The sequence below is a fragment of the Tamandua tetradactyla genome, chromosome 7 (assembly GCF_023851605.1).
Source record: "Tamandua tetradactyla isolate mTamTet1 chromosome 7, mTamTet1.pri, whole genome shotgun sequence".
Taxonomy (NCBI): Eukaryota; Metazoa; Chordata; class Mammalia; order Pilosa; family Myrmecophagidae; genus Tamandua; species Tamandua tetradactyla.
In genome coordinates this window covers 114,431,650-114,458,020 of record NC_135333.1, presented here as the reverse complement: position 1 = coordinate 114,458,020, position 26,371 = coordinate 114,431,650, and the positions used below count along the sequence as shown (strand labels likewise).

The 26,371-nt window shown below is 49.4% G+C and overlaps 2 protein-coding genes and 1 long non-coding RNA gene across 4 annotated transcripts; 2 read left to right on the top strand and 1 right to left on the bottom strand.

The window, feature by feature from the left end:
- Window positions 1-117: 117 nt before the first annotated feature.
- IGFBP6 (insulin like growth factor binding protein 6) lies at window positions 118-4,032 on the bottom strand. The gene is made up of 4 exons (XM_077110807.1): window positions 3,465-4,032; window positions 1,375-1,514; window positions 1,033-1,152; window positions 118-468 (listed from the first exon to the last, which is right to left on the bottom strand). Exons 1-4 carry the CDS (start codon window positions 3,793-3,795, stop codon window positions 346-348), a joined length of 714 nt encoding a protein of 237 aa, XP_076966922.1. The 5' UTR covers window positions 3,796-4,032; the 3' UTR covers window positions 118-345.
- Window positions 4,033-4,184: 152 nt separating this feature from the next.
- LOC143642435 (uncharacterized) lies at window positions 4,185-9,868 on the top strand. The gene is made up of 3 exons (XR_013155657.1): window positions 4,185-4,278; window positions 6,165-6,242; window positions 9,604-9,868. It is a non-coding gene; the product is annotated as an uncharacterized LOC143642435 (long non-coding RNA).
- A 1,686-nt stretch (window positions 9,869-11,554) lies between these two features.
- On the top strand, window positions 11,555-26,153 carry SPRYD3 (SPRY domain containing 3). 2 transcript variants are annotated; one of them, XM_077110805.1, is made up of 11 exons: window positions 11,555-11,661; window positions 13,116-13,262; window positions 14,216-14,291; window positions 14,756-14,880; window positions 15,212-15,347; window positions 16,289-16,474; window positions 22,795-22,944; window positions 23,363-23,420; window positions 24,106-24,225; window positions 24,326-24,498; window positions 24,828-26,153. In XM_077110805.1, exons 1-11 carry the CDS (start codon window positions 11,639-11,641, stop codon window positions 24,960-24,962), a joined length of 1,329 nt encoding a protein of 442 aa, XP_076966920.1. In that variant the 5' UTR covers window positions 11,555-11,638; the 3' UTR covers window positions 24,963-26,153. The 2 variants fall into 2 exon arrangements, with proteins under 2 accessions (XP_076966920.1, XP_076966921.1); XM_077110806.1 differs by lacking the exon at window positions 11,555-11,661 and adding an exon at window positions 11,731-11,950.
- The last annotated feature ends 218 nt before the right edge of the window (window positions 26,154-26,371 follow it).

Genomic DNA, 26,371 nt, shown 5'->3' with positions numbered 1-26,371 from the left:
CCGTGGCCATCTCCTGTGTTCCAGTTTGTCCGAAGGAGAGATGCTGTGGGTGAGCTGGAATGGGGGTAGAGAGAAGGGTCGAGGGTTCCAGAAATGTGAGAAGTGGATGCAGAGACATAGGCCAAAGACTCCCAACACAACTTTATTAGCACTCCATGCCAACACCAACAATCTTTCCACTAAAGGACTGTGTGAGGGCCCGCAGTGGGTGGAGGAGAAGAAAGAGGCAGGACCTGAAGGGGGAGTGTGGGGCTCAGGGCCTCTGAGTTACTCATCGCTCAATAAATGACCCAGGATGACACTCCACACTTCTGCCAGTGGCCTCGTCGCCCCGTCCACCCTGCCTTAGCCTCTGCTCCCGGTGGGGCAGGGGGAGATTCCATCGCTGTCCGGGGTCCCCTGCAGGGGCTGGCCCATCCGATCCACACACCAGCAGGGGCCTCGGCGCTGCCCCTGGGAAGAGCGGCACTGGGGAAGGGGGGGACACACAGATCAGGCCTGAAGCTTCCAGTAGGACAGAGGGAAAGGGGTCCTGCCTGAGTATGTAGGAACACCCAGGTGTCTGAGTGTTCCCTCTGGGCAGTGAGGCCCACTGAGTTCTCTTCCCTTGGCTCCTAAATTGTACCCTTTCTTTTAAGGCTAGTAGTTCTCCATGTGTGGTCCCCAAACCCACAGCATCAGCATCACCAGGGAACTCTCTGAAATGCAAATTCCCAGGCCCTCCCCTCTAGACCTATCTGAGTGTGGGGGTTAGCAATCTGTGTGTTAACAAGCTCTCTGGGTGATTCTGATGCACCTCAAGTTTGAGAACCATTGAGTTGGGCCATTCTTTAGATAATTTCATTCCTCTGGTGCATTGTGCTGTTGATTATTCTTTATGTTTGTATGGGTGTAAAGTTGTAAGATCCTTAAAGGCAGGGGTGATGTTTATTTATGCAATTTTGTAACCCCCCACCCCACCCCAGACAAACAGAGACTTCCTGGCAGGGGCTCAGCCCTGGTAGAGAAAGGGGAGGAGAGGCCTGGACTCACCTGCCGCTTCCGGTAGAAGCCTTGATGGTCACAATTAGGCACGTAGAGGTTGTGTGTCCCGCGGAAGACCTCGGTCTGGAGCTGCTGCAGTACTGTGTCCAGGTGTTTACGGCAGGGGCCCTGGAGGGAAGGAGGGTGGGCAGCTCAGAACTGTTCCAGCCAAGCTCCACTGCACAGCCTGCAGGCCCCACCAGCCAGGCTGCCAGGACAGACACTGGAGACATTTCCAAGCAGTGCTTGTGAGCCCAGTGCACCAGCCCTGCCTCTGCCCCAAGGAATCAGTCTCAGATGGGGGTTCTTCTCCCCTGCCCCCCCCCCACTCCTTGCCAGCCCCACACGCACCATCTCCGTGTCTCTGACACCCCAAGTTTTGGGCCGATCAGGGGTGGTAGAGGTCCCGGGATTCCTCTCTTGCTCTCTGCGGTTCACATCCAGTGGGCGGTTGGTTCTTGCTTGGGTTTTACTCTCCTTTGGAGCCTCCTCTACATGAGGAATGGATCAAGGAGAAGAAGCTGGAGAATCAGGGTGAGGGCTAAGTTCCCTGTCAGATGCCAAAGATCAAAGACAGGTGGGGGGCCGGGGAGTCCTGCCCCTGCCTACTGAAGTGGGAGGAAGAGAGGAACTTGTGGAGCAGTAGAAAAAGCGCAGGGGGTTAGAACTTGGATCCACCGCTAGCTTATCCTGGCCTCAGTTTCTTTCTCTGATAAATAGCTATATTATTTTTCTTGAAAACATTCTTAAGGCAATTTTCAGGTTGATAATAAATAAGCATTTTGGAAAGTAAAAACTGGGTGGGGTGGGGTGGGGGTTGGGGAATACAAAATACTATTGGTCATTTTATTGGGAGGTTTTGGATTTTGGGTGAGAAGACCTAGTTGTTCCAGCAGAGACCAGCAGGGGGTGCGCCAACCCAGAGAGATGGGGCAGAAGACTAACAGATGTGGGAGGTGGTCAGAAGGGACCCAAGTGGAACGTGTGCCCCTGCTGTGACCCTGCTGTGACTCAGCCCGCTCCTCCCAGGCCTGAGATGTAATTACTTTTGGGGCACCGCAGTGGGGGCCTCTCCCTTTTGGTCTGTGGCTCAGCCCAGCTCAACCCCAGTGGTCCCAGGAGCATGTGAGATTCAGCCTTTAGCCAGGATGGGCTGAGGGGAAGATTGCAAAGATGCAGGGAGTGAGAGGCTTACAACCTGCAAGCTGCAGAAAGTTTCAGACATGGTGTCTGGGGGGTCTGCGGAAACCTCAGGACTTCCTGTGGGGCAGGAGAAGGCTGGGAGGGGAGCTTGCACTGCTTGGAGTTTGTCCCATCTATAAAATTAGATATTGATGAGCCCTGGAGGTATCATCTCTCCCTCCATGTCCAAAGTCAAGCTCTGCTCAACCCCCCCACCCTCAAACCTAGACAGTTGCTCCCATCTGCTGCAGGCAGTCCAAGAGTTATTTCCTCTGCAGTCCTGGCACCCCACGCTCTTCAGATCTTTCTCCTCATTCCCTCCATTCACCACGGAACCATGCCTCCCAACTGTCTCCTCTGACTTACACAGACCACCCTTGTACCCAGGCATTTGTGTCCGAAAGAAACTCCAAGTTATTTTCCCATCCCTTCCCACCGAAGAAACTAGAAGCTTAGATGCTTCCAGGGTGGGAGCAGTTTGCATTTCCTACCCTTCCCATCTCCCTGCTGCCCCCAATCTTTCAGGTGCTGACTCATTTCTGTCCCACCCATTCAGTGACTCAGCCTTCTATTCTCCCTGGGGTAGGGTGGGGTGGGTGGAGTGGAGGGTTTTGAGCAGGTTAAAATCATAACCCTAACTTGGCAGAGTTCCTCTTTGCCCTCTCCGATCCTTCTCCCTCAGGGCTCAAAGGCCCTGCCAGCTGTCACTAATTCAGTCTGGACCAATTCTGGATTTGGGGTATCTTCTGTTCTAGACCAGCTGTCCAGGTGCTGGGGACACTCTGGTATTAAGAGGCGAGGAGGAGACATTTCTCAGTATGTGCAGGATTTGGGAGTTTGGGGTCTCCTTTCATCTTAAAGTGGAAGCTGGCAATAACATCTGGGTCCTTTCTCCAGCTTGCCCGTCTAGCACTAAGGGAGCTGGGCCTGCTGGGGCATCTGGGATAGTCCTGAAACCTTCCGTTCCACCTGTCCTTTTCCATCACGGGGATATCAACAGAAGGGGGCGATAAAGAAGCTTGAGAGCTCAGACCCCTCTTTGCTTTGTACCCAGGTCCCTTGACTGCACCCCAGTCTTCAACTGTTCTCTGCACTCTGTGCCTTAGCCACCCAAAGGTACCCCTCAGCATCGGGAAGGTGGAGCCTTCTATGTTCTGGGCTCAGAAGCTTGCAAGGCTGGCGGCCCTCATCTCTCCAGGACCCTGCCTGAAGAGTTGCGGGTCTCACGTGGGCGGGACCGGGGCGGGGCGCCGACTCACCCGAGGGCGTGCGGGCCCGGCGACAGCGGCCCCGGCCGTGCAGCAGCGCCCGCAAAGGTGCCTCCTCTTCCTGCGGCGGCTGGCACTGCAGTCCTGGGGCGCAGTTAGGGGTGTAGACTCCGCACTGCTCCCCCTCCCTCCTGAGGCAGCCCCCAGCTTCCGCACAGCTCTCCGCCGGCGACCCTCCAACCTCCTCCTCTACGCAGCCCCCGGGACAACCGGCCTGCAGCCCCTGCCCGCAGCCTGGGCACCGTGCCAAGGCGCCTCCTGGCCGGGCAGCGAGCAGCAGAGTTAGCAGCAGCAGTGGCGGCGGCAGCCTGTGGGGGGTCATGGCCACGTTTTTCGCTCGGTCCACTCCTCCCAGAGCAGGCTAAGCGCAGCTGCTGCCCGTCGCCACCCCTCTGCCTTAAGTAGCAGCCACTGGTCAGGGGCCGGGCCCTTTAAGAGCCAGGTGAAGGGGGAGGGAGGTGGAGGCAGGGGCAATCCCTAAACTGGGTGGGACTGGAGAGGCCCCCTCCCCCACCTGGGCCCTCCCCGCTCTTCTCTCCCCACTCCCTTCCCAGTTTCTGTTTATGTCCCAAATTGCTCTGATTTTTCATGCTTTGTTCCTGGGAATCTCGCCCGGAATTTGGGAGCTGGACAGCTGACTGGAGAGACTGGAGGGTGGGGAAGAGTGGGGGGAGAGGAGGATGGGAGTTGGTCTAAAGAGGAAAACCCAAAATCCAGTAACAACTATGCTTAAGCGAAGAAGGGGATGCAGTCTTGAGGTGATGGAGCGAGAAGACAGGGTGCTAAAGTGAGCTGAGAAGAGATGGTGTGTGGGGTTCATGAGGGGAATATGGGTGAATGTGGAGAGAGAGAAAGGGATGTTGGGTGTCTTGGGAGAACCTGTTGCTGATGTGGGAGAGTAGATGAAGGGAGAGCTGAGAAGGGGAAAATGTTGGGAAAGGAGCCAGAGAACATAAACCCTGAGCAGTGACTATGGAGAAGATGGGTGTGAGGGGAGCCAGGCATAAAATGATAGAAGGGGCTGGGGGAGCAACGGGGGAAATGGGGAGAGGGTGGGAGGAATGCACTGTGGGAAGCACTGGACTTGTGATGGGAAACACGTGAGTCTGGAAGGATTGAAAAGGGGGTGGCTGAGTACCTGGGAGGTAGGAGTGGGGGGAGTTGAACAGCTGAATTATTGGGCACAAAAGTTGCAGGAACTCATACTCAGGGTGCTCTTGGGCACAGTGGCCAGAGAGCAGACCCTCCTTTCATCCTTCATCCTTCCCTCCATTCCTCTCCTCCTCCGGTATTGTCCCACCAACCCACCCCAACCCACCCCCAGTTGGGTTTCATCCATTGCATTTTCTGTATGCCTCAGGCTGTGCTGCCTTCTAAGTATCCATTTTCCCCCTCCAGCCCCAGGGTCCAGTGGAGGGGACATCCTCCAGAAGGGGGGGCTGAACTGGGTGTTTCTGTCTGCCCACTTGCCTACCTGAGCTCCACTGCCTGCCTCCCCCACTCACGCTCAGCCCTTCCCCAGGCAGCGCCCCACCCGTCCCCAACTCTCTAAGCTGGCCTCAGAAGACGGACCATTTCCTTCGGCTACTCACACCCACTCAGCTCTGGGTTATGCAATGGCCATCTCATTTTTTCCTAAAACAAGGGCTCTGGGCAGTGACTAAGTTTAAATTCTGGGCCCCCAAGCAAGAATGTCAGCAAGCGCTTCCTGAACTTTTAGATAAATACAAAATAAAAGGAACTTCATTCCCAGCATTGACCACTGAAGCTACCCTGGGACCCTAAGACCAGTGTTTGGGGAGCGGTGCCTTCCCTGAGCCCTGAGATACTGCTGCAGATGGGGTGAGGCTGGGAGGAGGTGGTGAATAAGGAAGTGGGAGGAGCAGCAGCTCTCTTTGGGCAAGGATCTCTGACCTCCTACTTTAAACTCTGACCCTAGGGTGGGGAACTGGGTTCCTGACCCCAAGCCCTTGTCACTGTTTATTTTGCTGTGCATATGGTCTGGCTAGGACCTTTCTCCTGGGTTTCAGCTCATCGCTCCTGAATAAGACCAGAAGGACTGCAGGAAGTTGGAATGGGGAAGAAATGGCCATGTTCCCTTCGAAATCTCAGTGTGAATTTTTATATTTCGTTATGCTCTTCCTTTGTAGATTAAATTGCAGAGATTCCACCACTCTCTCAATTCTCTTCCTCTCCTCCCCCCCAAAATATCACCACCATCAACCCTACAGATATCCGGTACTTACTGCTCCCACCTGCCCAGCTCTGTCCTACCTACAGTACAAACTGGGTCATACAATCCAGTACCATCCACCACCCTAGCACTGCACTTGCTTCCCTTTTTCCCCCATCCTTCCAGCATGTCTATTGGTGCTGGGCACTTAACCAGTTTCCTTGAAGACAGAGACTTGAAGTCTATGTTTCTTCCGTTTGGGGTGCCTTCTGCATCAGCATCCAGGGCAGGGATCTGAAGCACACAGTGGGTATGTAGGACAGAATGTGAAACAAAATGCATGCTCCTGGGACCTTGTCTGACCTCTGTGTGAGAGAAGGGTTGGCTGAGAGGCATCTGCCAGCCCTGAGAAAAGGCGCTAAACAGCTGGGGCTGTTTCTTATATTTTTCTATAAATAAACATGGCTGGGACTTCCTTCTTTTATTGTACATTACACCCCATTCTCCTGTTCCCTTAGGCACTGCATCTCACATGCCTCATCTGTCCCTCCAAGTCCAGCGCACCCCAGGTGCTGACCTCCTTCTGAGAGCAAGAGGTAAAGGAGGGGGCCTACTTGGGCCCTTTGAGCTTTAAGTTTCAAGAGAGACGAGGTGGGAAAAAAAAAGAGAGATGAGGTGTGGTGCAATCCAGATGGAAAGATGGCAAGAAGAGGATCAGAGATCACAGTGTAAAATGGCCTAGGTCTACTATGGACTTGATGGTAACTGCTATGGTTATCTCAGTCTGGATCCAGTCTCAGATTTCTGCAATCTGCTCCCACATACCTTCCAGACTGAGGTGCCATGTGGCTCTCTTCTCCTCAAAGGCCTTTGGGAGTACTCCATCCTCATTCCTCCTGCCAATAGAGTCCGTATGTCCATCTGGCATTTGTGCTCCTGTGGACAATGTTCCTGCTAAGGCACTCTAATACATTTGCTGATTGGATCACCTTCCCCAGAACCCTCTGGCAGTTTCCCATATCTGGACCTAAACTTAGGTAAGGGGATGTGATGGTGTGGCATAACTGGTGTTCAGAGGCAGTGTCCTTCTGTGGACACCATACCGTCTGCTCACCAGGCAAAACCCTTTCCTTACTACCAGCCAAATACTGCCACCTGTCCCTCACCTACCTTGGCCAACTGAGATTCCCCTTCCTCTGAATTTACTGGCATGATTGTGTTCCTGTCGTATATATTTTTATTTTATATCTAATTTTTCTGTTTTAAGAACAGAAGACCCTATGCCTTCTTTATCCCTGGGCCCTACAGCTCCCAGCTCATATAAGGAGTTATGAATTGACTCTGGTAAATGGTGGTATTTTGGGTGGGAGCAAAGGCAGTCCTAGGGAAGGGATATGAGAGGTGAAGGGGAGGGTATTGCAATCATTCTGAAGGTTAAGTGGATTAGTCATAGTGACTTGCTTCCAAAGAAGAGAGTATGGACAGGAAAAAAGAGTCACTTTGCATCGAGAAACCTGGCAAAAGCCACCTTAACTAAGTGATCCAAGTTCAAAATAAAAAGCTTATTTAAAAAGATATATATCACCTGTCAGGGTAGATCATTTAAACAACTCAAACGTATGGAGCCCAGAATGGAATGGGGGCTTGTAATTCTGTATAGCTTAATATAATGCCTGGATATATCCCAGAGTGGGTTGAGCAGATAATTAAAAACTATTGGCAAAATCCCTTGAGGGATGGGAGGAAAAATATGGAAGTATTAAACTTTACCAACTTTACTGTGTCAAACATTAGGGACTTCTCACCCCCAAGAGAACCTCTTTTGTTGCTCAGATGTGGCCTCTCTCTCCAGCCAACACAACAAGCAAACTCACCACCCTCCCCCTGTCTACATGGGACATGATTCCCAGGGTGTGGACCTTCCTGGCAATGTGGGACAAAAATCCTAGAATGAGCTGAGACTCAGCATCAAGGGATTGAGAAAACTTTCTCGACCAAAATGGGGAAGAGTGAAATGAGACAAAATAAAGTGTCAATGGCTGAGAGATTCCAAACAGAGTCCAGAGGTTATCCTGGAAGTTATTCTTACACATTAAGTAGATACCACCTTGTTATTCAAGATATAATGGAGAGGCTGGAGGGAACTGCCTGAAAATGTAGAGCTGTGTTCCAGTAGCCGTGTTTCTTGAAGATGATTGTGTAATGATATAGCTTTCACACTGTGACTGTGTGACTGTGAAAACCTTGTGTCTGATTCTCCTTTTATCTACCTTGTCAACAGACGAGTAGAACATATGGAATAAAAACAAATAATAGGGGGAACAAATATTAAAATAAATTTAGTTTGAAATGCTAGTGATCAATGAAAGGGAGGGGTAGGGGGCAAGATATGTATGAAGTTTTTTCTGTTTTCTTTTTATTTCTTTTTCTAAATAGATGCAAATGTTCCAAGAAATGATCATGATGATGAATATGCAACTATGTGATGATATTGTGAATTACTGATTATATATGTAGAACGGAATGATCAAAATAGGAATGTTTGCATTTATTTGTGGGTTTTTTTTGTATTTAAAAAAGAAAACAAAACAAACAAACATTAGGGACTCCCAAGTCAATAGGCCAAGCCCTTGATTGAGGCTTGCTCTTGTGAAGCTTATTTATGTAGCAGAGAACCTTAAGCCTATCTATAGTTATGCCTAAGAGTTACTTCCAAAGGACCTCTTCTGTTGCTCAGATGTGGCCTCTCTCTCGCTAAGCCTAACTCTGCAAGTAAAATCATTACCCTCCCTCCTGCATGGGACATGACATTCAGGGGTTAAAGTCTCCCTGGCAACGTGGGATATGACTCCAGGGATGAGCCTGGCCCTGACACCATAGAATCAACAATGTCTGCCTGACCAAAAGGGGGAAAAGAATTGTAAGAAATAAGGTATTCATGGCTGAGAGAGCTCAAATGAAGTCGAGAGGCTATTTTGGAGGCAGTTCTTATGCAAGCTTCAGCCAGATTTTACTATTTATCATAGTTTGCCCAACCCCAACCAAAACCAACCCTAAAGAACTGACAGGGCTCTATCTGTGATTCTAGAAAAGTTCCATGCACTATGATTACTTTCCAGAAACTTACAACCTCCAGATGGGTTCCTGGGCTAGATAAGTCCTGAAACCCAGAGGGACCAGTCTCTCTAGAACATCAACTAGTTCCATCCCCCTATCCCATATTATAAACAGCCTTTCCAACATGAAAAAGTTAGAATGGGTAGGGCCCAAATACCCCTAAAAATTGGGAGAGAGATCAAAGGAGAAGGTGGAGTTATAAAAGAAAAGATAGGATTTAACAAATGAGTATGATTGATAAATCATTATGTTGATATTTCTTTTAGTCTCCAGCGTCTTGGAGGAGCTAGAAGGAAAATTCTAGAATTGTAGAACTGTAACCCATACCAGACTCTGAAATCTGTTCTATAGTTAATTGTTGCAGTGTGCTTTGAAATTTATTGTTTTGTTTATATGTTACGCTTCACAATTAAAAAAATAAAAATATATATATATCATAGTAATGGTTTGCTGAATAAGCAAACAAACAAACAAAACACTTTGTATGTCCCATGCCCTGAGCTGAGGATTTAGAAATACGTAAGACATAGCTCCTGTTTCCAAGGAGATAACAGTCTAGTAGGGGGATGGCTGCATAAAGTAATGATAATGATGATGATGATGATAACAATAGCTTACATATTGAATACTTTCTATATGTTAAGAACTCTGCTAGGTACTTTACATTTCATCTTCACTGGACGTTTATAAGATGGGGCTATTATTATTCCTATTTTTATATATGAGAGTACTGAGGCTTCAGAAGAGATAAGTGGTAAAGCAGAGATTTAAACTCAGGACTAATTTAAGTGGGCTGTGGCCCTCTCTCTTCCCTCACTGTCATCTCCTCTTCTTCCCCAGCCTCCTAGTCATCTTTGGGAGTGTTGCTGGAGGACTGTGCTTAGACTACACATCTGCCTGAGTACCTGGACAAACCCGTCTCCACAAGGCCTCTTCAGGGCTGTGGGTTGTCACTCTCAAGGGCTTTTAAACAGGATCACTTGGACTAGGAGAAGGACTGTTTGACAGGACATTGACATCTGTGGTTAAATTCTGGGCTCTTAATGTGTCAGGGTCAAAATAGCTACCTGAATATTGGGCAGAAGGAAAAATATGGGAAATAAACCAGAAGACATTTCCTAAGTTCTAGTGGAATTTTCCACCTGTCATTATTTCAAACTCAGCACATCTAAAACCATACTCAACATCTCCCCCCACAAGCCATTCCTCTTGCTTTCCTGTTTTTGCCAGTGGTCTCATCACTCTCCCAATCTCCCAGTCATCCTTGACTCCTCTCTTTCTTCACAAAATCAACTATTTTTGCTGGTCAATCCTTCCTAATAACTCCCCTATTAGGCCTTCCAGGTTTTTTATTCCTGAGGCCATACTGATAGTTCCAGTTCTCATCTTCTGTCACCCGAACCGTGGTGACAATTTCCTATGGACTACCCAGTTTTCAGACACTATCTACTCTGTACCCACACAATTCTTTCTGAAATGAAAGTAGAGTATATGACTCCTTTACCCAGAAACTTTCAATAACACTCCATAAAATTAAAAAAATTTTAAAAAATGGACATCTTCATAGTTAAGAGGCTTGGGCCATTTTGTAGCTCAGGAAGAGGATGTGGAAGGTGGAAGAGAAACAACAAAGGAAACAGAAGAAGCCGGAGATAAGTCAAGGAGTATAACTTTTCAAAACTAAATAATGGAGAGGGTGAAAGGGAGCCAAGAGAGCACCTATTCAATGATTCTTGTTCATGGATGAGAACACCAAGACCTTGACCTTCCAATCACACAAAACCGGGGCTTTATTCCGGGTCCCCTGTTTCCCAGTCTACATCTATTTCCCATTACACTAAGTGGCCACTGTATATGGTACACAGGATGATGGTTCTTCTTTCATTCATTTGTAGAGTATCTACTTATGATAGATACGATGGGCCTTGAGATCTGAAGGAGCTCACAGCCTAGCAGAGAGACACATACATTCACAGGTGACTTCAATAATAAAAGTTGGCCTGGGAATAAATACTATAAATGCGGGCAAACAGTGCGGAATGAGAATACAAAAGAAGGAAAATCCTTTCTATCCGGTAAAGGGAGATTAGGTGATAGGTGAAATCCAAACTCCCCACAATGGTGATTAATACCCTATAGTAGCTGCTCAATAAATGTATTTTTCCTCCCTTCACAATATGACTCCAATCTAACTTTCCTTTAGCCACACCAAACTGCAAGCCATTTCTTGCAACCGTGTTTTTTGCATCCGATGTTCCCTCCTCCTGGAACAGGAGGCCCTTCCCAGAACGAACAGTGACATGAAATGGACGTCAAAGAGCTTGGGAGACTATAAAGCATAAAGCGCCCAGGCTATATCGGCTTATCTCCTCTGAATCGTTGATTCCACGCCTGGAAAAAGGAGATAAGACTTATTTCTCAGGGTTACTGAGTGGATTATGAGCACATTCTTATAAATCTTTTAGCCTCAGGCCTGGCACAAAATAAACACTCAAGAAATATTCTCAGTATTTCTCCGCGCGTGGCGCCCTTCTCAGCCTGCCCCACCCACGGTAGGAGCCGCCCCTAGCGCGTCCCCTCAGCGCGCAGGTATCCAGCACCGCATTCGCGTTGCCACGTCGCCGCCTCATCCTCTCGATTCCCGGGTTTACCAGACCCTACCCGGCGCTAGGTACCCGGGTTCACCCGGCCGCGCCCCACACCCTGCCTGAGTCCTTCGGGATTGGCTTTTGTAGGTGCCTGTCTTCCTAGGCCGCTAAAGATTGGTTTGTGTGAAGGGAGGGGCGGGCCTCGGAGAGCGTAGGAAGGGCGGGAACCCGGATGTGTGTGGTGGCGGTGGCGGTCGAGCTAGTGTGCGGAGCTGAGAGGCCTATGGATGAGGAGGACGCGGCGGCCCCGGTAGGCGGGGATCGGGGGCGGGGTCCCGGAGGCCTCGGGTCTCCTCAGAGCCTAGGCAGGAGGCTGGGGTCCAGGGCAGACGTTCTTGGGGCAGGGGCGGGGCCCTGCGCTCCAATCACTGGGCTTCCTCCCTCCAGCACCCTGACCCGGTGCAAGGCCTGGAAAGGCTGAGCGTGGACACCCTGAAGGACCCGGCACCGGTGCCGCCTGAGTAACTAGGCCGTTCCCGGGGTGGAGGCGCAGCCCAGTGCGGCCGCCTCTCGCAGGCGCCGAGACTGTGGAATATTGGGTAACCAGATGCCCCTAGTTCTGGGGCGGCAGCATCTACCTGGTACCAAGCCCTGGCTGAGTGCCTGGGAGGGGAGCTCTAGGGCTGCCTCATAGGGATAGGAGTCCGCCTTTCTGGGCCACATGGTGGGTGGAGGGTTGTAGCTGCTGCAGAAGGGTGGTAATGTACACGCTGGAATTGAATTCAGCCCAGCCAGTTCTGACTTAGCACGTACTGTGTGCAAGCCTTGATAGGACCCCTATTTCAGGGTTTTGGGGATGGGTGGAGAAAAGTACCTCATCTTTTTTCTCACTTTTGATTCCCAGGAAAAATATATTCATTCATTCACATATTGGTGCTGCTGTTCACATAGGGGAATTATCCCTCTTCTCAACTATCTTCGTGGCTGTCATCTTAGTGGATGCCATGTATCATCCAAACTGCTGCAAGAACCTCTTAATTAATCACCAACTTCTTTTCTTGCTCCCCTGATGATCAGTTCTCCAAGTAGTAGCCTGATTGGTCTTTTTAAAAACATAAACTAGATTATATCATTTCCTTTAAAACCCTCCAGAGGTTTCCCATCACACTTGGAATAAAGTACAAACTCCGTAACATAGTCTGTAGAACTGTAATCTGGCCTCTGCCTTGCTTTCAGACCTCTTCTTGTATCATCGTCCTACATATTCCCTACACACCAGCCACCTAGACCTTCTGTTTCTCTGCATGCCAAGCTCCCTTCTATTCCAGTACTCGCTCTTGAACTTGTCACATGCTGGGCTTCTTCTCAGCTCAACTCAAATGTAACCTCCTCAGAGAGCTTTCTTGGTCCACTCTATCCAAAGTAGCTCCCCATTAGTCTTTATCATATCGCTCTGTTTTTCTCTTTATTGTCTAATATAGTCATGTCTGTTTATTTACTGTTATCAACCCCCACCCTGCTAAAATGGAGGCCTTATGAGAACAGGAATCCCATTCATCTTGTTCACAGCTATATCCCTAGCACCTAGAACAGTTGCATATAGTAGGAGCTCAGTAAATATTCGTTAAATGAAAGGATTAGGATGGAGATTGTTGCAGCTCTATCTGGGCATTTGGCCCTAAATTCAGAGCCCTCCCCACATTCTGAGTTGAAGCACTTTGCTCAGGACTCCGCTTCCTCCTCAGTCCCTTTCCTCCATGGCAGGTTTGTTCTCATGAACAAGATGGATGACCTCAACCTGCACTACCGGTTTCTGAATTGGCGCCGGCGGATCCGGGAGATTCGGGAGGTCCGGGCTTTCCGATATCAGGAGAGGTTCAAGCACATCCTTGTAGATGGAGACACTCTGAGGTGAGTTTAGGGTAATGTGTCCACATTTTCCTTTCTGTTGCAGATCTTACAGGTGAAAAAAGCCTTTTTCAGAGGAATTGAATTGTCTCCCCTGTACTAGGAGGACATACTGTAGACACTGGAAGCCTTTCTGGGTAGAGCAGTGTGTGCTGCTTCATTCTGAAGTCTTTTCTGCCTGTGTCCCTGGGTTGCTCTGTCCTGGTTGGGCAATAGAAATGACCATGTCAGAGATGGGAGGCTGCTGGGGTCTCCAAGTCTCTCCTGCCTGTGTTTCAGGGGTTGGGTTTGGGAACAATGGCAATGGGTTTCCTGTTTAGGGAGGGACAGTTCTGTGGTACATCCCGTCCTTCCCAGGTCTTTCCAACCCTTTTGTCTGTGTGCTAGTTTTTGCTCTGTTCTGGCTTGAACCCCTTCCTTGATCTCTTCTGAGCCCTAGTTCTGTTACAAAGTTGTCACTAAAGGGGAAAGGAAGTAGTGTTATTAGCCTGAAGGCAAGAAAGCTGAGGAATGGGGACTGAATAACTGTCTTCCAATCTATGAAGGGCTTTATCCTACAGAGGATAGAGATAAGCTAGCTGTTTTCCAGCTTCACTGAGGACAGAATCAGAGGAAAAGGGCTGAAGCTGCTGCATGAGGGATTGAGGTTAGATGGGATTCTGAGACCCTCCCCTAATAGGCAACTAAGGGAAGCTCTGCATTCTTTCCCCCTGGCAATGAGAGAGAAGCTAGACTTGTGATGATGGTCTGGTATGGGTTGGACCCTGGCCAGAGGTAGCAGGATGGGTGGGTGATCTGAATTATCTTATGGTGTCTGTACAGATGTCCCGAAGCATGGCCTGTTGGATTCTCCTCTCTGCTCGGCCGTCCCAGGGTAGGGGGTGGGAATGCTGAGGCCCCTCCTCCCAAGTCCTGGCTTAGGCTGCTAATGGAACTCCCCCACATTCCTCCTTCAGTTACCATGGAAACTCTGGTGAAGTTGGCTGCTACGTGGCTTCTCGACCTTTGACCAAGGACAGCAATTATTTTGAGGTGATCAAGGTAGTAGGTGGGCAAGGCAGGGGTAAGATTGGGGCTAAGATTGGGGGTGAGATTGTTAAACTCCAGGGACCAGCTCATGAATTTTCCATCAGGGCTGCCCTGTAGGATAGCATGGCCTCTGATCAGAGATAGGTGACCTGGAGTCCTATTACCTTGTCCCTTCTGCTCTTCTGCCCCTTATCTAGGCAGACTTTGGCCAATATCCTTTCCAGCCCCTTAACCCAAGCTCAGCATATGCTCCAACTCCTAGGAAATTATTTTTAAGTAATCATTGTAAAGTAGGCTCCCCTCTCCCCAGTTTTCCACCTGAGTACCTTATCTTTTACTCTGCCTCTCATATCTTTTGGGTCTTCCTCTCCCTTTGATCTCTAACTTCCCTCTCCCCATTCTCCAGCAACTGATCCCATTCTCTGTTCCTTTCAGCCTGCTAACTGTGTCCTTTCTCCTCCCTTCAGGTGTCTATTGTGGACAGTGGAGTTCGGGGCACAATTGCTGTGGGGCTGGTCCCTCAATACTACAGCTTGGATCACCAGCCTGGGTGGTTGCCTGACTCTGTAGCCTACCATGCTGATGATGGCAAGTGAGTTGCCTTTTTTGTGGAACCTGATCCCCCTTTCTTATGGATTTGGAATTTTAAATTATAGAGGATTTCCTCAGGGTGGCTTTTCCTGTTCCTTCACCTGTCTTGGGGTGCTTTCATAGATGTATCTGACCAGGACAGGGCAGTAATCTGTTGGCTACCCTTGGAGGTTTACAGACTCTGAGGGGAGGATGGAACTCACACCCAAGACATGGTAGATACCATCGTCACAGAGTGACTTGGAACAGCAAGAGGAGGCTTCAGATGTCAGTGCTGGAGAAAAGTTGGGATGCCAAGCTCGGGTCCTGTGTCTGGGCTTCTCTGTCCACAGGCTGTACAATGGCCGAGCCAAGGGTCGCCAGTTTGGGTCAAAATGTAACTCCGGAGACCGGATTGGCTGTGGCATTGAGCCTGTGTCCTTTGATGTGCAGACTGCCCAGATCTTCTTCACCAAAAATGGGAAGCGGGTGAGTGGGGAATCCTGGAGGGATTCAAGTGATTGAAGTTGCCCAAGGTTTTGTGGGCAGTAGTTAGAAAGAGTTTGCTTTCTGGGGCTTGTCCAGGGACCCACAGTCTTAGTTCCCATCTCCTTTGGTATAGTCTCAGTTTCTTCTGAAGTCTCTTGTCTGTAGGAGAAGACATTTCCCCTGTCCAGGGGAAGCTGGGACATTACTCAGATTAGGGGTGTAGAGGGGCAAGTTAGTGCACTGGAGGATAAACAGAAATTGTAGGGAACGGAATTGGGTGATTTGGGGGAAGGTTTTGAGCAGAGATAATGACATGGCCAGGCTGCAATAAGCTGGAGTATTGCTGGGGAGCTGGGGAGTGGGGGCAGTGTTTTTTGTGGAATTTAGGGGGCTGGGAATTTTGGCAATTTACTTGGAACCTTGACATGTTTAGTTGTTTGATTTGAATACTTTGGGGATGTGGGCTTTCTGTGTTTCATTTCCTTCATTTCATTTCTCCTTCCCTATTCAGAGAAAGACTAGCATTGGTGAAGAGATGGGACAAGAGCCAATAGAAGAGAGAGAGACTCACCCCTAGCTCTTTTCCTTTTACTCAGCTCCATCTCCCATTCTGGGAAAATTGCTATCTCAGACCTTGGCTGACGGGTCCTCTTCTCTTTGCTTCCATGTCTGAGCCAGTTGCCTGCTCCAACATATGCTCACACAAACCGGAGGTATTTGGCAGCAAGTCAAGACACTTGTATCTGCCTTGTACCTTATTTGGCCAGGAGTACTTAGCAAATGTTTAAACTTTTCTATACCACTGTTGTTGTTTTTTTTATTTTTAATCTATCAGTGTGGATGATAATTATGTTGCATCATCTTAAAGGTACCCTTAAGAGAATTAGATGAGCTGTGGGAAAGTGAGGCAGGCAGCAGCTCCCTCCCTTCCTCCGCTGCAGGTGGGCTCCACCATCATGCCCATGTCTCCAGATGGGCTATTCCCAGCAGTGGGCATGCACTCTCTGGGTGAAGAGGTGCGGCTGCACCTCAACGCTGAGCTGGGCCGCGAAGATGACAGTGTGATGATGGTGGACAGTTACGAGGACGAATGGGGCCGGCTGCATGATGTCAGAGTCTGCGGGACTGTGAGTAAGGGGCCTTGGAGCAGGAGAGGGCTTGGGCTGGCAGGGCTGGACGAAATGCCTGTGGGACATCTGAGTGTGTCTCAGTGGGGAGTGGGGGCAGTGTTTTTTGTGGAATTTAGGGGGCTGGGAATTTTGGCAATTTACTTGGAACCTTGACATGTTTCTTTGCATCTAGATCTATGCTCTCTTTAGTGCAGGTTTCCCCTCCTTCCTTACTGCAAGCAGTCATACTTTGCCTTTTTGGTTCCTTTAACACCTGATGCCCTCTACTGCCTTGCTCACCCGCCTTTGAGGGACTGGGGGCTGATTTGGAGGCAGGTTGCCTGGATCCCCTTTAGCTTGATCCCAGCTCAATTTGCCCAGGCTTTCCATGCACAGGGGGTGTGGTCATAAGTTCCACACACATGGGGAAAGGGTCTTTGAGATATTTTCTTAGTATGCATCAATGTCAATCTCTTCTTCCCTTTACATTTTATAGAGAATAAGGACAGAGGCAGATGAGAATCCTTGACCCTCCAAAACTTGCTTTATACATCTTCTTGTCATACCTGCTTTAGTCTCTCCCTAGACTTAAACTTTCCATAAGTTTAAATTGTATGGACATTGAGAAAGGGAAATTCTTCATCTCTATCCTCAGTTTCTCAGGCTGTGTTAGGAGTGAATGGATGCTGAGTCAGGGCTCTGGCCCTGACCTCTAGTGGACTGCTCAGGCCTCCTGCTTCGGATTGTCCCTTTTTTGCCCTCTTGCTCTTGGCCCCCCAGGTGGATGGCTTTTTTCTCCACCCTATGGCCTTCTCACCCCAACCCAGGCTGTTTTCAAGTCAGCTTTTTATACCAAAACAGAAGCAGTAGGAGGTGGGAATGTATTACAATTAAGCCCTCCCCCTCTGGAGTTCAAGGAAAATGACAGAAAGTGTGTCCCCTTGCTATTTCTGACACCCAGCACCCCTTCTTGCACTAGGGTCCAAGGGTGGCAGGGGCTGTGAGACCAGGAGACCTTTGGTTCCTGTTCATTGGCCCTCCTCTCTTTCCTTTCTTTTCCCCTTCCACCATCATTTTGACAACATCTACAGGGTTGAACTTGGAACTGAGCCAGGGCGATGTGCCAGCTCTCATCCCTGACCTCTCCTCAAAAGTTTTTTCCTGGCATCCTTTCCTTGCCTGGACTTGTCCCCACTCTGCTCCCAGCTCCTCCCAGGCAATCTTTTCTAATTGATGCAGAATCCTGTAGGCATTTATAAATAGCCTTCCTTCCTCCTGGTCCTTCCCCCAGTGCCTTCAGGCTACTAATTTTAAAACTTGTTCTTTTTAGACATAAGCCGTTGAGTTTAACTCTTCTTTCAGACCCGTACCCCAGCTTAGAGCAGCTTTGAGAGCTGGCAGGATGGGAGCACACCTCCCTCAGCATTTACTCCTTTACGGCTGAGTTGGGCCTGAGCCACTTGAGAGACATGTGCCCCTCTAGTCTTGCTAATCATCATAACTTTCCAACAAACGTGACTTGTCCAGTTTATCACTGCTTGTCTTCCTGACTCCACTCACTGGTTCCTTCTTACTAGACACCGTATTTCTGACGTAGTGATCATATTCATGTCAGCCTTGAGGAGCCTGGAAGAGGTCACTTGGACCATGCCCTTGCTTCCTGTTTCAAAAGACCTCTAGCATATCTATTTCTACTCTTTGCCCATTCCTATCTTTCACATACACCTCTGTTGGGAAGCCCTTTCTTGGGACTCCAGACACTTTCTGTTGTTGAAGCCTATTTCTCTTGCCCTGGGAGGTGGGAGTTATTAATCCATGGCTTCAGCAAAGAGTCCTTTAGAACCATAAAGATTTGAGAAAGTTTTTTTTTTTGGGGGGGGGGCACATGCCCAGAAATCGGACCTGGGTCTCCCACATGAAAAGTGAGTATTCTACTGCTGAACCGCCTGTGTACCCTGGGAAAGATTTTGATGTCGTCTAGTTCGTGGTTTCTTAATAGGAGACTGTTGGCATTTTAGGTGTTGACATTTGATGTGCAGAACATTTCGTATGCCTGACCCCCAGATGCAAAATGCTTTAGTAGCCCCTTCCCTATTCTTTGTGATTCAAAATATGCCCACACATAGCGTCTGCTTTTGCTGTTGATGAAAAAACTGGCCCAGAGAAAAATGAAGAGGTTTGTTCAAGTGTCAGAATAGCAAATTAGTAGCAAAACTAGGCCCAGAAATTCATTCTTTGACCCCGACTACACTGTCTTTTCTACTGTCTAATGACTGTTATTACCTCAAACCAAGTGTGCTCTTCTGTAGCCAGTCCCCTTCTCTCCTGTTACCCTTTCCTCATAAGAAGAATCTGGAGCTTCTGGTTTTAAATTCCCACTTTTTGAGATTCTTCCATCTGGTTTCTTTAGCTAAGGCCCTTCTAGCTGAATTTACTTGTCTGCTTTGGAATTCTTTAACTCCTATCCCTTTCTTTCAGTTTTAGGGTTGTACTTATCTTTTACTTTTCTCACTTATTCTTCCCATAATGAAGAGGGAATTCAATTCCTGGCTCTTTTTTCCCCCTTCATTACATGCACACTACCTAGATGCAACAGTTGTTAGTATTTAGTTGTGCTTGTTTAATCTAAGTATCTATATGTAGATAAGACCTGACTCTGTCTTGAGTGAAATTCTTCCCCTACTTCCTATGGCTTCAGTTTCCCTCCTAAAGATCTTCCCTCCCAAGGGCTCTGAGGGTGTTGAAGAATTGTTGCTGCATTTGCAGATATGGAGGTGTTGCCCCTCCACCACACCTCTTCCCCCAAGCCTTCCAAAGCAAGGGAGTGTGTTTGTGGGGGCTGGGGGGGGGGAACAGCGGGTAAAGCTGGGGAATTAGACTCATTCTGTCTTTGTTTCCTGTTCATAACTCCTTCTGACAGCTCCTTAGCGACGGGAAAACAGCTTTGGTACACAAAGGGGGCATGAATGAGGCCCCACCCTCCCAGGGGTCCTCCCTGACTTAGCCCAGGAGACCGTGTTGGGGCCTGAGCTGGCTGGTGGGGAGCATGTTCATGGTTCCTGCTTCAGCTGCTTCTGGGCCCTTGGGGCACTGAGCCCTCCCTTGCTCCTGTCAAGAGGGATTAGGGTCTCTGTTGACAAGGAGAGGGGAGGGCGGGTACCTCCAGGGGAGAAAAGGGTAAGAAGGTACTGGTACAGGTACAGGGGAAGGGTGTGAGGTGCAGCAGGCTGTTGGCACTCTGCTCTGCAGCCTCTGCTCTGCAGGTTCAAGTCCACCTGTTATCCTCCCTAGGCTTTGTGGTTGAGTATTTGGGGAGTAGGGATGGGGGTGGGGAGACAGAGAAAGGAAGAGAATTTGAGAGCCCCTGACAGGGTTCTGGAATCCCAAGAAGAGGATTCCCTTTATCTTCACCAAAGATGTGGAGGAACATTCCTGTTGATTGGGTATTGTTTGAGGAGAAATATTGTGGGGGAGGAACATGGGCATTTGGGGTAAAGTAAGCTGGTGAGTGGGCATCAGTCTTGGAGAAACAGTAGAAGATTTTGGGAGCCTCACAGGACTCTGTAGTTAGAGATAAGGGCCAAGGTGAAAGATCATTTCCTTCTTTGTGATTGGCAGTATCAGTCTAGTCTAGCTTTGGGGTGACTGTTAACATTTAGGGACCACTAATTTGTCAGCATATTCCAATCTAAACCCAGTTTTCTGACACAGGAAAGGGCAGAGATGTATATTTATCATCTGTTGGATGCCAGGCTCCATGCTAAACACTTGACAGTAATTTCATTGAGTCTTCACACCTGTTTTTGAAGATGCAGGTAGTAGTATCCCTATTTTACTGATGAAGAAACTGAGCCTTCAAGAGATTAAAGTAATTTGCCCAAGGTTAACAGCTAGTAAGGAACAGAAGTTAGGGTTTGAACCCAGCTCTCTTGGACTCTCTTTCACACTAAGAAACATCCAAGGCACAGATTGAGGGAAGAACATCAAAGATTCTAGTAACTCAGATACTAGGGTCTGTGTAAGGTGACACTAAACTAGCCTATACCTTCCATTGCCTTCAGATTCCTAACAGCTGTAGTCTAAGGAGGAAGGAGTGAACTCAAAAAAGGATCTGTTAGAAAGGTTGAACTATTCCCTCTCTCCTTGCCCCTTAGTGCTTTGAGATGGCTCGGAAGTATTGGGAGCACTTTGCCCAGAAACAGGGGAGTGGGTGGCTCCTTATAGCTGCCAATGTGTGATTTCTCTCTTGAAAGAGCAGATTTTGCAGGGACACAGTTATCCGGGATGTCAGCAGTCTTTCTGAACTGCTCTGCAGGCCGGGAGAGCGGGTTTTAGAGTCCCATGTTAATGCATTTCATCCTCCTGGCCTTTTAGCTTAAGGAAGCATCCCCACCCTATCCGGAGACTGAACTGCAGCAGCTGCCCTCCCCAGGGCTGAGGTGGAGGGAAGGGTTGGGCGGGTTTTTCCCAAAGATCAGGATCTGGATCGGCTGTCTCTTGGCTCTGGAACTGGTGAACACTGTGTTTCCTATGCTGCCGCCAGTTGGATGGAATGGTTCAAGGGCAGCTTTGGGGTCCTCCACCCAGTTCCGCAATGCTGAGAGGAGAGGGTGGGCTGGGGGCTACTCTGACTGGGTGGAGTGTGAATTAGTTAATGTGCATCAAGCCACACTCCTCCTGGCCAGGCAGAGAAAGATGCAGAGGAACCAAGCACAGCAGAGAGAACACACAAAGGACCATGATGAAGAAATGAGCAAAATTCCAACAGCATGGGCCTTTTGGGCTAAGGGAATATAATTAGTACCTATTAAATCATAAGGCAACCTGCAGGAGACCTATTCCTGATGAAAGAAAGCAGTATGATATAATGAAGAAAGACTCAGGCTAGGCTAATGGTCAATCTAAAAGACCCAGTGTAACCTGAAATATATAAGTCCTAACTAGGAATTAGAGAAGGTAGCCTGGGTGTGGATTTAAGGGGTTTCCCACAGACCCCAGTTTTTTCCCTGATTCCACCCTGATGCTCCAGTCTGTCCCCTAGTTCTCTTTGAAGAGGAGAGGATGGACTTAAGGTGGCAGGGTTTAGGGGATCCAAGGCTGAGAAGGACACCAACCTCTCTATATTCCCCCTTTCTGAAGGGGATGGTGAGGATGCAGGATCGGCCTCTGCTAGAGACACATATAGTGTAGGCAAGCAGAATTCCTTTCCTGTTGAGGCAGGAATTCTTTGCGGGGTGAGAGGCAAGCATCCTAAGGTTTGCCAGGGATAAATAAATGAGGTCCCCAAGAAGAATATTTTCTTCAGGACTGGAGGGATGGGTGGGTAGAAGAAAGACTTAAGGGGCAGTTTGGCCAATTAAAGGAGGATTAAGAAATCCCAGGTGATGCTGAGGGTGGAAGAATGGGGATGAGGTTGAGTCATAGTCCCACTATTACCATAACAACTGATAAATAAATAAATCCTCCCAGATTGGGGATTGCCGCCCCATCATGCCTGGACAAGACTGAAGAGCCCCAAGAACCCGTCAGTCATCTCCCCTCTCCTCCTATTCCCACACCCCTACTCCAGCTTGAAATAGAAACACAGGGTTGGGAACATTTATCTTCTTTTTGACCTCTCCCCTCCCTCACGTTAAATGAAGGGGTAGAGCTGGTCATTCTGGGTTCTTTGGCTCCCCTCAGCATCTCCCTGACCCAGTTGTGAACAAAGTAGAACAGAGACCTTGTGAAATTATGTCTGTCTCATCCCAGTCACAATTGACTTCTGAGCCGGTCTCCCTCTTCCCACCCCACATCCTGCTAACATCTGGGGCTGGGACCTAACCTCTGCATCCTTCCTGTTTCCATTTAAACTCCCTGAGAAAATCATCACGCTTCCTTTCAGACTAGTCTTCAAGTCTTTTCCCTATATTCTGGGCCCATGGGGCAGACCTTTCCTAGCAGAGAAAGCCAGCAAGGAAGTGATAATATAGCCTAGAGACCCCCTGCTGTAGTAGCCTGCATTCCACCATCTGGATTGCTGTGCTGCTCTCCTGTTCGCCCAGAAAGCAAGGGAAGGGCTTTAGATTTGGGTTGTCTTTGAACCAGGAGGAAGGTGGGCACAGCGTTTGACAAGGGATTCCTCTTGCTTATGCAGTCACCTTTACTCCCCCACCTCACCCCTGTTCTCCCATACCTGCCTAAAACATAAAGCCCTCATAGTACCTACAGGATCCTTTCCCTTTCACCCAGGGTTTTTTGTCAAACCTGGGAAACTGGCACCCAGATAGCCTTGGGACCAGGTTTCCAGGGTGGGTGTCAGCTGCCTTCTCTCCCCACCTGGTTCTTCCCCCCCACAGCTGCTGGAGTACTTGGGGAAGGGCAAGAGCATTGTAGATGTGGGGCTGGCTCAGGCCCGGCACCCACTGAGCACCCGCAGCCACTACTTCGAGGTGGAGATCGTGGACCCTGGAGAGAAATGCTACATCGCCTTGGGGCTGGCCCGAAAGGTGGGGACTAATGCTGGACTTTTTGGCTATGTCGCTGCTTAACTATGGGACTGTAGGGAAAACTGAGGAGGGTGGGTGTGGGGGGAGGGAGGGCCGTGGAGGGAGGATCTTAACTGCTGTGTGTTTGCTGTGCCCCCTGAATGTTTTGTGAGTATACCACACACTCTGAGTTCTGAATATGGGGTGGGGGCAGCCTGCAGCCTTGGCCATGGAAGCCAGGCACCCTTTTCACCTTCTCTGTGTCCCCTGCAGCCCCAACAGCTGGAAGGATGTAAGAGGCTGGGGTGTTGGGTGTTGGTGGTAAACAACCTTCCTTGGGTGTGGTCTATTCTAGGAGACTGGACATTCAGACACTACTTTCTCATGTCTTCTTTTATATGCATGCTACCACAGATTTTCTTTTTTCTTTTTGGTGTAGGATTATCCCAAGAATAGGCACCCTGGCTGGAGCAGAGGGTCTGTGGCCTACCATGCCGGTGAGTAGAAGACATATTTCATCCCTCGAGGCTGCTGTGAGGAAGTTGGGTTTGTGGGGGAGGTAGAGGTATAGGGACATCCGTTTTCCTGATCCCCTCGTAAATGGCCTCTCTCCTTAAGCATCTGGCAGGAGAGACTCTCCCCTGCTGCTGTCTAATCTCCCCTTCCCAAACCACTATTGCTTTTTCCTCATCTGTGTTTTCCCTTCCAGCCCTGAAAGCTAGGGGAGTAAGACAGGGGCGGGAGACCTGGGCACAAACTAGACATTCCAGGACTCTGAGTTGGCTCCCTCTGCGCCCTTCCTGCAGATCCTGCAGATTCTTCATTTTCTTTCTTTCTTTTTTTTGTAATTTACTTGTTTTCCTTTAGGGCTTTCTTTAGAAAAGGACTGAACCTCAAGTTCCTGTTTCTACCTCTCCCCTCCCTTCCCTTGGATGCTCGTTGCTTCAGACAGACCCTAGAGGAGTTCCCCTTTAGCATCTTGAGCTGTCCGACTGTCTCTTTTCACCTGGTACCTTCTTCCCACTTATATGTCTCCATCTTTGTTTAACTTGTCCCCTCCCTTCCTCTGGGTCGGAGAGGGAGGTACAGAGGCATTCAGCCTCCAGCAGGACTGCTCTGGGGGTGGATGCAGTGTCAGCTCCCCTTTCATCAAGTGTGTATCCTCTTCCCTTCCTTCAACAGATGATGGGAAGATCTTCCATGGCAGTGGTGTGGGGGATCCCTTTGGGCCACGCTGCTACAAAGGGGACATCATGGGCTGTGGAATCATGTTCCCCCGAGACTACATTCTGGACAGTGAGGGTGAGTAGGGTGGGAGTAGCCACCGAGGCTGGTCAGGGAAGAGGGTGCTGGGTGGTGGGGAGGTGGAGTCCCAGAGGACTCAGGTTTTTTTGACTCCTAGGTGATAGTGATGACAGTTGTGACACAGTGATCCTGTCCCCTACTGCTCGGGCCATACGAAACGTCCAGAATGTCATGTATCTGCACCAGGAGGGGGATGAGGAAGAGGAGGAAGAGGAAGAGGAAGAAGACGGGGAAGAAATAGAGCCGGAGCATGAGGGCAAGAAGGTGGTGGTGAGTAGGGGAGAGTCTGGAGTTGGACTGGGGTTCTTGGGCTTGGTGTTAGTGGAAAATAGAAAATCTGAGCCAGGGCAGGAAAGAGGGGAGATTCTGGCACTGCTTTGGGGGGTGTTCCAAGGTAACCAGCTGCTGAGATGCACATCCTGAGATATTTTCCAGCCTCAGGACACCCTCTTGTGGTCACTTCCTGTATCACCCTAAGTCTCTCCTCACCAGCTGGTGATGGGAATTGGGAGTGGTTGTGGTCCAGGCCTGTGTGGCTCCAGCATCCTCAAAAAGCCAGAGCCTTTCTGCTCCATTCCTCTCCTCACTTCCACCCCTAGGTTTTCTTCACCCGGAATGGCAAGATCATCGGAAAGAAGGATGCTGTTGTTCCTTCAGGGGGTTTCTTCCCCACAATTGGAATGCTGAGCTGTGGGGAGAAAGTCAAAGTAGATCTGCACCCTTTGAGTGGCTAGGGGTTTCTCCCCAGACCTGCCCCTCCTCCATCTGCACCCTTTGCAGGGTTAGTTATCTGGTTCCTGACTTTCCTTGACACGTGCCCAAGGATTTGCTTGCCCAGCAGGCTCTAGGGGAACACATTTCCCCCTCCCAGGTCAGGTCCCTACCAAGCTCCTCTGTGTCCATGTCTCTGACCTGGTGCCTCCCTATCCCTAGTCCTGGGCCCTTTCCCTCATTGGGCAGGAACAGGCCGAAAGAGCCGTGTTGATCCCAAGATTCCCTTTTTCCCTCACTCACCCCATGTGAGTAGAGAGGCATATCCTCAGCTCCTCTTTGGGCATGAGGCTTTGCAGAGGGCCAGAGTGGAGCAGAGATAGCCCCTTCCCTACTTACACAGTATTTTTCCTTGCATTCTTCTCTCTCTCTTTTTCCTCCCTGTTTTCACTGTGTGCTGCTCTCATCCCTCCTGGCTGGGCTAGGGGGTGCTCTCTTGGGCCAACTCTCTCCTTTCCTTGGCTGCTGTCCTAAGAAGACTCCTCTAGGGTCTCCATTCTTAATCCCTGAGAGCTATCTTTCTGCCCTCAATCTGCTCAGGCACCAGAGAACCACAGAGAATTCCTGGAGTCCAGTTCCCCCCACCTGTATACACATAGATGAGTATCCAGTACATGTTTAAGAGAGAGGCCCTGGGGCCTTTGCTCCCATCTTCCTCTTCCCATGGTGGCACCCTTGTCCCTAGCTCCTTGGGATGCAGGCTGAGGCTCTTCTGCTGTGGTGAGGGCAGACTGCAGAGCCTTAGTCGAGTGAGACCAAAGGGGCAGTTTGGGTTCTTACTCCTTTTACCTGCCACCACACCTCTCCCCCAACCATGCCCCAGCTTGCTGCTTGTGCCAGTTGCCTGTTTTGCTTCAGTGTTTGATTCTAGCACTTACATATTTCCTCTCTTGCCAAGCCCTTATGTCTCCCTCTTCCCCTTTCCCCCCCTCCCCATACTGTGACTTCCCTGGGAGGAAGAGGGAGCAGGAGCTGTTGGCCTTGGTTTGCACAGAATGGGTGGGGCTTTGGGGAAAGTGGGTGAGCTATTGTGCCGCTGGGGCTTCCCCCCAGGCCCTCCCTTCAGTCCCTGCACTATGATGTATGAAATGTATGTACAGACCAGAGATGTTTATACAGTCAATAAAATGGAATTTCCATATTTATCGGTACAACTGGAATAGGGAAATCCTTTCTGATACAGAGGACTAGAGACAGGACTGGAGGGTAGGGGGCAGCCAAGGTAAGCTTGCTTGTAGGATAGATGGGGACTGACATTAGGCCAGGGATGGAGCTTATATATGTTCTGTGGGCCTGATGCCTGGGATGGCCCCAAGAAGTACAGCTTTGCCCTGGGAGACATGAGTCCTTGACCTTCCTGTGAATGCTAAGG

Excerpts from the sequence above, each read along its gene's own strand:
- SPRYD3 (XM_077110805.1), top strand. The coding sequence starts at position 11,639 with ATGAGGAGGACGCGGCGGCCCCG. Across the intron at positions 14,881-15,211 it reads TACCATGCTGATGATGGCAA|GCTGTACAATGGCCGAGCCA; the intron begins GTGAGTTGCCTT and ends CTCTGTCCACAG. Across the intron at positions 16,475-22,794 it reads ATGTCAGAGTCTGCGGGACT|CTGCTGGAGTACTTGGGGAA; the intron begins GTGAGTAAGGGG and ends TCCCCCCCACAG.
- IGFBP6 (XM_077110807.1), bottom strand. The coding sequence starts at position 3,795 with ATGACCCCCCACAGGCTGCCGCCGCCACTGCTGCTGCTAACTCTGCTG. Across the intron at positions 1,153-1,374 it reads GTGTCAGAGACACGGAGATG|GGCCCCTGCCGTAAACACCT; the intron begins GTGCGTGTGGGG and ends CCTTCCCTCCAG. Across the intron at positions 469-1,032 it reads GCTTCTACCGGAAGCGGCAG|TGCCGCTCTTCCCAGGGGCA; the intron begins GTGAGTCCAGGC and ends CCCCTTCCCCAG.